At 38.6% G+C, this 13,213-nt stretch overlaps 1 protein-coding gene across 1 annotated transcript in view; it reads right to left on the bottom strand.

Moving 5' to 3' along the window:
- Nucleotides 1-11,449: 11,449 nt before the first annotated feature.
- The window catches only part of ARSK (arylsulfatase family member K), a 52,025-nt gene continuing 50,261 nt past the window's right edge, over nt 11,450-13,213 (bottom strand). The window contains exon 8 of the mRNA XM_055233375.2: nt 11,450-12,395. Within this exon, the coding sequence (XP_055089350.1) occupies nt 12,106-12,395 (290 nt within the window). The 3' untranslated portion in view covers nt 11,450-12,105. The remainder of the gene's footprint in view (nt 12,396-13,213) is intronic.

The raw sequence follows: 13,213 nt of genomic DNA, 5'->3' as shown, positions 1-13,213 counted from the left end.
TGAACGATTCTGTTATGAATATTTGTGTACAAGTTTTTCTGCGAATGCCTGTTTCACTTCTCTAGAGTATATTCCTAGGAGTGAAATTGCTGAGTCATATGTGAATTTCATGTTTAACTTTTTGAGGAACTGCCAAGCTGTTTTCCATAGAGTTTGGGCCCTTCCCACCATTATTGTATGAGTTTTCCAGTTTCTCCCTTTGTGTAGATGCAGTTTCTCATTTGGGATCGTATTCCTTCTGCTTAAAGAATGTCCTTTAACATTTCTTATAGTTCAGATCTGCTGGCAACACATTCTCTTGGTTTTCTTTTTTTTTTTTTTTTGTCTTATAAAGTTTTTATTTTACCTACATTTTTGAAAGATACTTTTGCTGGGCATATAGGATTCTAGGATGAGTTTTTCTTTCAGTACTTGAAAGAAGTTGCACATTGTCTTCTAGTTTGCATAGTGTTTGATACATTTTGCTCATCTTTGTAATGATGTAATTCTTATCTTTTTGTTTGTTTGTTTGAGACAGAGTCTTGCTCTGTTGCCCAGGCTGGAGTGCAGTGGTGCGATCTTGGCTCACTGCAACTTCTGCCTCCCGGGTTCAAATGATTCTCATGCCTCAGCCTCCCAAGTAGCTGGGATTACAGGTGAGTGCCACCACGCGGCCAGGCTGGTCTCGAACTCCTGGCCTCAGGTGATCTGCCCAGGTATGCCTCCTAAAGTGCTGAGATTACAGGCATGAACCACCGTGCCTGGCTGGTTTCTTTTTTTTGGAGTGTTTCTTTTTTCTGTGGTTGCATTCAAGATTTTCTTCTTATCTTGGCTCACTGCAACCTCTGCCTCCTGGGATCAAGTGATGCCCATGCCTCAGCCTCCCAAGTAGCTGGGACTACAGTCATGCACCACCATGCCCATCTAATTTTTGTATTTTTATTAGAGATGGGGTTTCACCATGTTGGCCAGGCTGATCTCAAACTCTTGACCTCAGGTGATCCACCTGCCTTGGCCTCTCAAAATGTTGGGATTACAGGCATGAGCCACCGGGCCTAGCCCTTTGTATATATTCTGCCTGGGCTTCTCTAAACATTTAGATTGGTAATTTGTTGTCTTTTATTAATTTTGGAAAATTCTCAGCAATTATCTTTTCAATTATTTCTTCTGACATTTTATCTCTTTCTATTCTCCTTCTGTGACTTGAACTACATGTATATTATGCCATTTCATACTGTCCGACAGCTCTTGGATGCTCTACTTTTCTCCACTTTTTCTTTTTCTCTTTTTTCCCCTCTCTGTTTTGGCTCTCCTCAGAGGGGCTTGCCACCTTTTGAAATTCAGGATTTTATTTTGAAAATTTTCTATTCTAACCTGTAGTCAAGTTTACTAATTCTTTCTTCTATTTCTAGTCTGCTGATAAGGCAATTGAAGGAATTCCTCATCCATAATAACATGTTTTTCATGTCTGGTGTATCCAATTTATTCTTTTTTAAATCATTTCCATCTCTGCTGAAATTCTGTATATGTTCATGCATGTTGTCCACATTTTCCACTAAATCCTTTAACATATTAATCATAGCATTTTTAAAGTTACTTTGACAGTTTCAACCTCTGGGCCATCTCTCAGTCTGGTTCTGTTTACTGCTTTATCTCTTGAAAATTGGCTTCTTTTTTTTTTTTTCTTTTTAACTCTTTTGCCTTGTAAGTTTTACTGAATGCCAGACATTATATATAAAAGAATAAGAGGCCGGGCGCGGTGGCTCACGCTTGTAATCCCAGCACTTTGGGAGGCCAAGGCGGGCGGATCACGAGGTCAGGAGATCGAGACCACGGTGAAACCCCGTCTCTACTAAAAATAGAAAAAATTAGCCGGGCGTGGTGGCGGGCGCCTGTAGTCCCAGCTACTCGGAGAGGCTGAGGCAGGAGAATGGCGTGAATCCGGGAGGCGGGGCTTGCAGTGAGCCGAGATTGTGCCACTGCATCCAGCCTGGGCGACAGAGCGAGACTCCGTCTCAAAAAAAAAAAAAAAATAAAAAAAATAAAAAAAAAAATAAAAGAATAAGAGTGACTGATGTAAATAGTGTTTACTTCTGAAAATGGCCATGCCTCTTCACCCATCAGGCTACTAGGGTGGTAAATCTAATCAGTAGTTGAGTTAGGTTTAGATTTTGTTGTTACTATAGTTATCATTATTATACTACTGACTTCATATTCCTCCATACTGACATCTTGCATTTCCTATGAGGTCTGGAATGGTAGAAGGTTTTTCCTCAGTGTTTCTGCTCCATCCCCAACTTTCAGCTGGCCATTCCCACTTGGCCGCCAGAGTAGGGGAGGGAACGGGGATGTTTCTCTCAGGGCTTTGGCCCCTTTCCCAGAAGTTCTGTGCTGTTTGTTGCCCATGATGGGGGCAGGGTGGCTTTCTTGGCCTTCCTGTTTCAACCTTTGTCTTATGCAGGCCCTGGGGGCCTGAGCCTCAAGCGTGGGAGTTTCTCCATAATCCTGTCCCTTCCCTCTATGGCAGCTGAATTCTGTCTTGTAACTTCCAAGAGCAAGTTTCTTGGTTCTGTCCCTTTTGTGAGAAACCTTTGCATTGTAACAAAGATTCTGGGCATGAATAGGTTTCTCCATCTTGCCCAGCAGTGACAGCTTTTGCTGTAACAATATATATGTACACACACAGTGCGTACATACCCCTCCCCAGTGACAGCTGACCTTTTGCTGAGGACTGGGGGTTAGAGTGTTTTCTGATCCTGCCCTGGTGGCAGATGTGTTTTGCTTTGTATGACAAAAAGTCCTGGGTTTTGTGCTTGCCCTCAAGAGGCAGCCACTCTCTGTCTGTACACCCATCCCACTAAGGGGGCTCCATCACGTCTTCTGCTCTGCCCCTAGTCTTTCTCTTTAAGTACCATATTAAGTCCATGAAAGAAATCTGGTTAGTCGGTGGGCACACCGTGTGTGGGGGGTTCCCGGAGTTTCTACTGTTATTTTCACATGCATTTGGCCTTTAAGTATATGTCAAAATATCAGTTGCTTTTTACTCACTTTTTTGGCTGCGAGTTTTTCCTCCCGTGTTCTGTCAAAGGTCTCACCTGTCCTTGGAGATGCTTGCCACCTTTTCAAATTCAGTTCACCTGTTGCCTGGCAATCTCCTTTCTCTGATAGGCTCAAGAAAAGTTTTGATTTTATAGATTTTCTGGCTTTATTTTTTTCTTTTGGTTGTTGTTGTTAACATGGGAGCAGTATTCCCTTGCATCTTTGTCTATCCTAAGTGGAAATACAATTCTCAAACCATTATTTAAGGATATCAAAACTTCACTGTAAATATTGCAAAATTTATGCATATTTTTTTCTAAATTTTAACATTGAAGAGTTTTTAAATTTCCTTTAATAATAAAAAGTTTAAGGCTAAGAATATTATTCTGTGTATACTTTTGGTTGTATCATATATTTTTCTAAATGTTCTTATTTTTGTCTTTAGCCATGCCATCCTGAATGACTGATCTAAATTTTCTCATTTTTATTACTTTTAAAGTAGCATATAATTATAATTTTTTGACCCAAGAATTTTTTAAGACTCGGCTTTTTAATGTTAAAATTAAGAAAAAAAAAATTGGCTTAGGCCAGGCTCTGTGCCTCACACCTGTAGTCTGAGCACTTTGAGAGGCTGAGACAGGAGGATTGCTTGAGTCCTGGAGTTTGAGACAAGCTTGGGCAACATAGGGAGACCCTGTCTCTGAAAAATAAAAAAATTAGTCAGGCATGGTGGCACACACCTATAGTCCTGGCTACTTTGGAGGTTAAGGTGGAAGGATTGCTTGAGCCTGGGAGATTGAAGGCTGCAGTGGGCTATGATTGCACCACTGCACTCTAGCTTGGGTGACAGAGTGAGACCCTGTCTCCAAAAAGATTTTTTTGGCAGTAAAAATTCTACCTAATGAAAGTTTAATATACATAATTGTAAATAATACATACATAATTGTAAACAATATATATGTATACGCACACAAATGCGTATGGCCAGTGTAGAAGGGGGATAATAGTTCTAACACGGGTCTGGATGGTCTGCTTTCCACATGAGCTTCTTCTGCCTAGTTTGTGTTGAGTCATCTCTTTTTTGCTTCATGGCCCCTCATTACCAAGTTCTTAGTTTAATTCAGTGGTTTATAGTATGTTTTAATAGCCAGTAATATTAATCCCACCTCAATATTATTTTCCCATAATTTTATTACTTATTTCAGACATTATTTTTTCCATAAAAACTATAAGACCATTTCATTCAATTTAAAAAATCAAACAAAAATATCTCTTTTCTGGAATAAAATCAGGATTGCACAAAATTTATACATTAATTTTGGGGAAGTGATATTTTGAGATTAGATATTCGCATCCAAGAACATGCTGTCATTGCATATTCATATTTTGTTAATATACTTCAATAGAAGTTTATAGTTTTTGAAATCTAGGTTTGTATACCTCTCATTAAAATTTAAAGTATTTTCCATCCTGACCAACATGGTGAGACCCTCATCTCTAGAAAACAACTTAAAAATTAGCCGGGCATGGTGATACACACCTGTGGTCCCAGCTACTCAGGGGGCTGAGGCAGGAAGATCACTTGAGCCCAGGAGGTTGAGACTGCAGTGAGGGAGCTGCGTTCGCACCACTGCATTCCAAACCTGGGTGACAAAGTAAGATCCCGTACCAAAAAGAAATAAATAAGTAAACAAATAAATAAATATGTATAGGATAACATGAATGTAATATTTTCTCTAATTTCTGTTTTTACCTAGTGATTGCTCTTATAGATACATGTTGAGTCAACATCTTGTTCTTGTTGCTCAGGCTGGAGTGCAGTGGTGTGATCTCGGCTCACTGCAGCCTCTGCCTCAAATGATTCTCTTGCCTCAGGCTCCCAAGTAGCTGGGATTACAGGAGCCCACCACCACACCCAGCTAATTGTTTGTATTTTTAGTAGAGATGGGGTTTCACAATGTTGGCCAGGCTGGTCTTGAAGTGTTGACCTCAGGTGATCCACCTGCCTCAGCCTTTCAAAATGCTGGGATTATAGGCGTGAGCCACCGCGCCTGGCCGTTGATTTTTGTATATGCAGCCATTTAACAAATTCCATCCATTCCAGTAGTTTTTATGAGGATCTCCTGGGTCTAATAAATTGAAAAGCCACAAACAGTAGAAAGAATACAAAATCCATTAAAAAACAAAAACCAAAACAAGATAAGGCTCCTAGTCGATATAGACGCTTCTTTTCTGAGGATGATAGTTTGAATAACAAGGTTCCAGACTAGTGGTTCCCAGATTTTGCTGCACCTTAGAATCACCTGGGAAGCTTTTTTTTTTTTTGCCTTTTTTTCTGTCACCCAGGCTGGAGTGCAATGGCATGATCTCAGCTCACTGCAACCTCTGCATCCTAGTTCAAGGGATTCTCCTGCCTCAGTCTCCCAAGTAGCTGGGATTACAGGCATGCGCCACCATGCCCGGCTAATTTTTGTGTTTTTAGTAGAGATGGGGTTTCACCATGTTGGCCAGGCTAGTCTTGAACTCCTGACCTCAGGTGATCTGCCTGCCTCAGCCTCCAAAAGTTCTGGGATTACAGGCTGGGAAGCTTTAAAACTCCTGCAGCCTGGGGTAGGAGCCAGGCAATAATAGTTTTTAAACATCCTCAGGTGATTCCAATTTGCAGCAAAGTTGCGAACTATTCTAGCCCAGCATTGAGCAAACTATGGCCTACAAGGCAAATCCTGCATTTTTGTAAATAAAGTTATATTGGAACATAGCCACGCTCATTTGTTTACATATTGTCTTGCTGCTTTCACACTTCAGCGGTAGAAATGAGTAGTTGTGAAAGAGACCGTATGGCTCCCAAAGCCTAAAATATTTACTATCTAGCCTTTTTTTTAATAGAAAAAGATAAAATCAGGATGAGGTGTAATCTCACTCCAGTTAGAATGGTTATTATCAAAAGGACAAAAAATAACAAATGCTAGCAAGCATGAGGAGAAAGGGGAACTCTTACACTGTTGGTGGGAACGTAAATTAGTTCAACCATTATGGAAACAGTAAAATGGTTCCTCAAAAAACTAAAAATAGAACTATCATGTGATCCAGCAATGCCACTATTAGGTAAATATCCAAAGGAAAGAAAATCAGTACCTCAAAGGGATACATGCACCCCATGTTTACTGCAGTACTATTCACAATAGCCAAGGTATGGAATCAACCTGTGTCCATCAACAGATGAATGGATAAAGCAAATGTGGCATATATACACAATGGAATACTCTTTAGCCATAAAAAGAATGAAATTCTATCATTTGCAGCAACATGGATGAAATTGAAGAACATTATGTTAAGTGAAATGAGCCAGGCACAGAAAGATAAATACTGGATGTTCTTACAAGTAGAAGCGAAAAAAAGCATTGATCTCATGGAGGTAGAGAGTATAGTAGTGGTTACTAGAGGTGGGGACAGGTAAGGGGAGAGAGGAACAGCTAAAGATTGGTTAACGAATACAAAAGTACAGTAGGATAGGAGGAATACATTCTAGTGTTCTATAGTACTATGGAGTGACTGTAATTAACAATAATTTATTATATATTTTCAAATAGAAGAACAGATTTTGAATGTACACAAAAAATGATCAATGTTTGAGGTAATCGGTATGCTAATTACCCTGATTTGATCATTACACCTTGTATACATGTATGAAGGTGTACTTTAGTCCATAAATAGGTATAATTATATTTATTTATTTATTTATTTAATTATTTTGAGATGGAGTTTCGCTCTTCTGCCCAGGCTGGAGTGCAATGGCGCAATCTCGGCTCACGGCAGCCTCTGCCTTCCGGGTTCAAGAGATTCTCCTGGCTCAGCCTCCTGAGTAGCTGGGACTATAGGCATGCGCCACCACACCTGGCTAATTTTGTATTTTTAGTAGGGACAGGGTTTCTCCATGTCTCTACTAAGACATGGAGAGGCTTGGTCAGGCTGGTCTCGAACTACTGACCTCAGGTGATCCGCCAGCCTTGGCCTCTCAAAGTGCTGGGATTACAGGCGTGAGCCACTGCACCTGGCCAATAGGTAGAATTATTATGTGTCGATTTTAAAAAGATAAAACAAAGGGGGATAGTGTCTATTTGTTAGCTCTTTTGTGCAAGATTTTGCTACAATTTACTGTTTCTAGAAGGCTTTGCTTTATTAAGAAAACTACTCCCTTGGCTGGGCTCAGTGTCTCATGCCTGTAATCCCAGCACTTTGGGAGGCCGAGGTTGGCAGATTGCCTGAGGTCAGGGGTTCAAGACCAGCCTGGCTAACATGGTGAAACCTCATCTCTACTAAAAATACAAAAATTAGCCAGATGTGGTGGTGCACGCCTGTAGTCCCAGCTATTTGGGAGGCTGAGGCAGGAGAATCGCTTGAACCCAGGAGGCGGAGGTTGCAGTGAGCTGAGATGGCACCACTGCACTCCAGCCTGGGTGACACAGCAAGACTCCGTCTCAAAAGAAAAAAAAAGCCTATTCCCTTTTACTTCCCACCCTGCTACAGCCCAAATTTGTTGGTTTTCTAAACTAATGTGATATTTGAAAAGCTGTAATTCCCAGTAAATTAATTCAACAAGTATTTACTAAGCTTCTACTATGTGTTAGGCATTTGAGATACTTTATGGAGAAAAGGGACAAAATGCCATGCCTGTTTGGAGCTTTTATTCTGGTAGCGTCAGGAAGGGTAAAAGACAGCTCAAACACATTAATTATGTAAAACACACACTAAATTAAATGGTAATAATTTCTATGGAGAAAAATAAAGCAGGAAAATCCTTGTGAGATGGTGACATTTGAGCCTTGACCTCAAGGAAATAACAGTGAGCCATGAAAAAATCTGGAGGAAGAACTGCACTCTAGGCAGAAAAAACTGACAAGTGCAAAGAGGTCTTGGTGGTGCATGCCTAGTATGTCTGTCTGGAAAGCCACAGGGACGCATGTGGCTGGAGCACAGTAAATCAGGTAGGAGTATAGGAGGAGAAGTGGTCTTAGAGAGAACATGCTACCAGATTATTTGGGGCCCATAGGCTATTGTAATGACTCTGGCTTTTACAGAAAAAGATGGGAAACCAGTGGGAGCTTTGAGTATCCAGGGGTGTGATCTGTATTTTGACAGGCTCACTCTGGCTGCTGTTGAGAACAGACTAAAGAAGGCCAAGGACAGACTCATGGAGACCTCTTAAGAGTCAACAGCAAAATTCCAAGCACAGATCATGGTGGATTAGAACAAGAAGTTAGCGGTGGAGGTGGTAAAAATGGAAGCCCAAAGGTTATTCTCATTCCGGCTTCTAATTAGTGTCAGTTCCTCTCAGATTCTGGCATTAGATAATTGTCTTGATTTTGTAAGTTTTTCTTAATTTTCGGTTTTCATGATTGTTAGATACCATTCTGAATTAGATATTGTCCTGAATATTCAATTGTACCTAATTATGATCCTACACTTAATATGCTTAAAACATGGCAGATGCTTGGTAAATTCTTAAAATGAATGTGTATCTTAAAGGGTTTGGGTAGAATAAAGTAGATTTATCTTCACAAGCCTGTTTTCAGGACCACATTTCTATTATTATTGCTTTTCTCTCTATTATTAGCATATACCAGAGATGGATGGTGGATTTATGTAGTTTAATTTTAACCTTAATACTCAGCCTTTCTTTTTAAGGGTTTCACTTCAGAACATGTGTGTTTGTGTATGCATGTGTATATACATATGTAATAAAAATCAGATATATTCAAAAGTAAAATTATTTCTCAGAAATTCGTAATTACAAAGGTAAGCTCATATAAATTCACTGAAGAACGATAAACAAATAAATAAAGGAGATGAACTTACTCATGAAGAAAACTTCAAAGACAGTTTGAAAAAGTATTAAGTTGGGTAAAATTATTTGCAGGTAAGATTTTTACTTGGAAAATAATATTTCGCTTGAAAAACCATTACTCACTATGAAGTGATTCAGAATAAAATAAATATGTGGAAATGGAGTGCACATATAAACAAGAAGATCTTCTCTTAGAGGATATAATGGAAGGAAGATTCACTTAAAATCACAATAACTGATAAAACAACTGGAAATAAACCCACCTCTGGCTATACATTAGAATCATGGCTGGAGGGATTGACCAGCAAGACAACAATAATAGCATAGCAGGCCCAGGCTGTCTCAGAAGCTCTAATCAACTGGTGTAGGGTAGGGCCTAGGGGGGTATGTTTTAAAGTCCCTGCTTTTCAAAAATTTTTCTGGAGAAATTGATCTGTATGAAGAAAACTTAGACTACTACTGCGGGATATAAAAGAAGACTTGAATAAAGGGGAAAACATAGTAATTCTTTAGAATAACTATCATAAAGAATTAAATTCTCTTTAAAGTAGGTTATACATTCAATGATTTCATTTAAAAGGCCAACAGGACTTTTCATTTTTGTTTCTAGACAAACTTATTCTAAATTTGTATGGAAAAATCAAGAGTTGCTAGGAAGGACAATTCCGAAAAAAGAAAACTATTGCAAAGGGACTAGTCCTACCAGATACTGTCTACCAGACTAATAAAATAGACTTGTCTGGCTGGGTGTGGTGGCTCATGCCTGTAATCCCAGCACTTTGCGAGGCTGAGGCAGTCAGGTTGCTTGAGTTCAGGAGTTTAAGACCAGTCTGGGCAACACAGAGAAACCCTGTCTCTATAAAAATTTAAAAAATTAGCTGTGTTTTGTGGTGTGTGCCTGCAGTCCCAGCTACTAGGGAGGCTGAGGTGGGAGGATCACCTGAGCCTATGAGATTGAGGCTGCAGTGAGCAGTGATTGTGCCACTGCACTCCAGCCTGAGTGACAAGGCAAGACCCTGTCTCAAAAAAAAAACAAAACAGAAACAAAAAAATAGAATGGTCCAATGCAAAATAAAATGTTCAAGAAATGGCATAAGTATAAATGGGACTTTGGTATAGATAAAAATGGCATTGCAAATCAATGGGGGAAAAGATAACGTATTCAACCAAAGGTATTATATGATGAAGTGACATTTTTACCAAAGGGAGAACAGACAGTTTACTCAATAAAAGATCAATGGGTAGGCATATTTAAAAAAACAACTAAAGTTAGATTTCTAATATGTTTAATACATTCCAGCTAGGTCAAAGATCCAAAGGTTAAAAATAAAATTCTAAAAGAAGATAATTGGAGGCCAGGCGCAGTGGCTCATGCCTGTAATCCCAGCTCTTTGGGAGGCTGAGGTGGGCAGATCACCAGGTCAGGAGATCAAGACCATCCTGGCTAACACGGTGAAACCCTGTCTCTACTAAAAATACAAAAACTTAGCCGGGTGTGGTGGTGGGTGCCTGTAATCCAGCTACTCGGGAGGCTGAGGCAGGAGAATCACTTGAAACCGGAATTGCACCATTGCACTCCAGCCTGGGTGACACAGCGAGACTCCATCTCAAAAAAAAAAAAAAAAAAAGACAAGTGGAGAAGGCCATTCTAAATATAATACAAAATCCCAAAAGCCACAAAAGCAAAGATCTGTAAATTTTGTATTCATATTTTTAATTGGCAAATCGTAATTGTGTATACTTATGGGGTACAAAGATTCACAAATTTGCTTACATGAAAATAAAAATTTCTACATATCAAAAAATACCAGAAAAAAGTCAAAAGACAAATGACAGTGACAAACTGGAAAGAAGATATTTGCAGGATCTCTTACAAAAAGCTAATATCTAAAGCACACCTGTAATACAAAACAAAGACCAACAACCAACAGAAAAACAGGCAAAGAATAGAAATAGGAAAGGCCATGGTAAAGCAGATTCCAGCGGCTGTTAAATACATGAAAATATGATCTACCTTACTCATAATAAGAAAAATAAAAAGAGAATATTTTTATCTGTTAGGTTGGCAAAGGATAAGAAGACATGCATTGATGGTGAGATTATCAGTGTACCTTCTTTAGAGGTAATTTGTAGTATGTGGTGTAATTTTGCTAAATATAGTCTTGACTCAGTAATTTCACCTCTAGATATCTACTGTTAAGTGAAAAAAAAGGAAAAAGAAGCAACATGCAGAACAATGTGTGCAGTATGTTACCGTTTGTGTAGGGGGAAAGGAATATATATACATTTGTTTATGAATCTGTGGCCAATCTCTAAAAATGCGTAAGCAGGTGGTTTCGGTACTTGCTTCTTGTGGGGGGGAACTGGATGGCAGGGAAGAGGGAAAGGACAGAGACTTCATGATCACTGTTAACCCTTTTGTACCATTTGAAGCTTTTACCCTGTATATATATTACCTATTAAAAGAAAACAGTAATAAAATCAGGTACATCCAGGGTTTACATCCCGTTAAATACTCCAAATACTCCCATCAAATACATCCAAACAGTCCCATCAAATACAAATAACTCATCAAGCACCATCAAATGCTCACATACAACTATTTTATGACATGTATTATTATTATTACAATATTTTATATTCTCTATTATTTAAAGGAACATAACTGTTACAGTATTTGCTTCAATCCTTTCGATACTTCCACTAAATTGTTAGAAATTATACAAAGGTCTAAATAATAACCATTTTTGAAAATATGTGATTTTATAATCATTGGCATTTTATCTTAAAATACACTACATTCTTACAAAGTAATGAAAAATTGGAAATTATTATTATTATTTTATTTTTATTTATTTTTTCGAGATGGAGTCTCACTCTGTTGCCAGGCTGGAATACAGTGGCGGGATCTCAGCTCACTGCAACCACTGCCTCCCAGGTTCAAGCGATCCTCCTGCCTCAGCCTCCCGAGTAGCTGAGACTACAGGCGTGTGCCACCATGCCCAGCTAATTTTTGTATTTTTAGTAGAGATGGGGTTTCACCATGTTGGCCAGGATGGTCTCGATCTCTTGACCTTGTGATCTGCCTGCCTCAGCCTCCCAAAGTCCTGAGATTACAGGTGTGAGCCATTGAGCCCGGCCAAAACTTGGTAATTATTAACACTGTTTCATTTAAAATACATAATTATGATCTTGTAATATATTTATATGTATCTCTAGAACATTATTTTTAAACTTTTTTTTCAAACTGCTCTTGGATTCATATGGGTTTTAAGCCACTGATCGATTGCACTTTCATACTTCCTTGGTTCCTTCTGCCAGTCTTGATGCCACCTAAGATTTGCTATAACGTTTGAATAATTCTGTCCTATACTTTGTTTCCACTTGATAAACTGCTCTTTATTATACTGGTGGACAGAAGCAGAAACTTTAGGGTAGTTTATAATGGAACGAAGCTTCTGATCCAAAGAATAAGTAATTTCTGGAAATTTTACAGCAACATTTGTTAATTCATCTGGATCCGAGGAAAGATCTGAAAGAAAAAAATTAAGTATCTGTCAAAATAATGACCTACTAAAAAATTTTTTAGAATGTCCTTATGACAGGTAATGTATTAGATTTTTTTTTTTTTTTTTTTTTTTAGATTTTCAGTTCCTGTTAGTGTAATAAAATGAAGGACAGTATAAATGGTAAAATAACATACCAGGAGTTAAACACCCTATGTTGCATGCCCAAATTCCCTCCTTCCTACCATTGTCCAGCTATCCCACTTTTTTTTTTCTTAAATGCCAGAAAAAGTCAAACTTTTATCATTAGTAAGCTGGTTTAGAACAAGTTCTTCCTGTTTTTTATGTCCTGCCTACTTTGACAGGCAGAAATGAATATAGTAATGCTTACACTGTACCATTTCAACAGCCTCAAACTTTCTACAAATTCTTTATATAGACAAGTCATGTTCCTGCAACTTTACTTAGTCCTAGTTTTCTTTATATATTAGTACTTATGCTTGGAGTTTTGAAAGTTACATTCATCAGTGCTGTGCATTTGAACAAACAGCCATGGAAATACAAACTTCTCAATCACTGCCAGCAAGACAATAATGATAAATATTTCAGATCCATAAACATACTTTTTAGATAGGGTGTGGGAAGACAGGGATATAGCTAGGATACCAATCTAATTGGAAAAACAGCAAGTCAGAGATCTTATGACAATTAACTTCAGATAGTAAATGAACACTGAATGTTGAGGGAAAAACCTCTATGGGCCTACTTAAGTACATTAGCCAAGAGGCCCCTGAAGAGATATGAGACTTTACCAGGTAACTTCAGATGGCATATCTTTAGGAAA

The sequence above is a fragment of the Symphalangus syndactylus genome, chromosome 11, assembly GCF_028878055.3.
Source record: "Symphalangus syndactylus isolate Jambi chromosome 11, NHGRI_mSymSyn1-v2.1_pri, whole genome shotgun sequence".
Classification (NCBI taxonomy): Eukaryota; Metazoa; Chordata; class Mammalia; order Primates; family Hylobatidae; genus Symphalangus; species Symphalangus syndactylus.
This window is presented reverse-complemented; position numbering and strand designations above follow the sequence as displayed.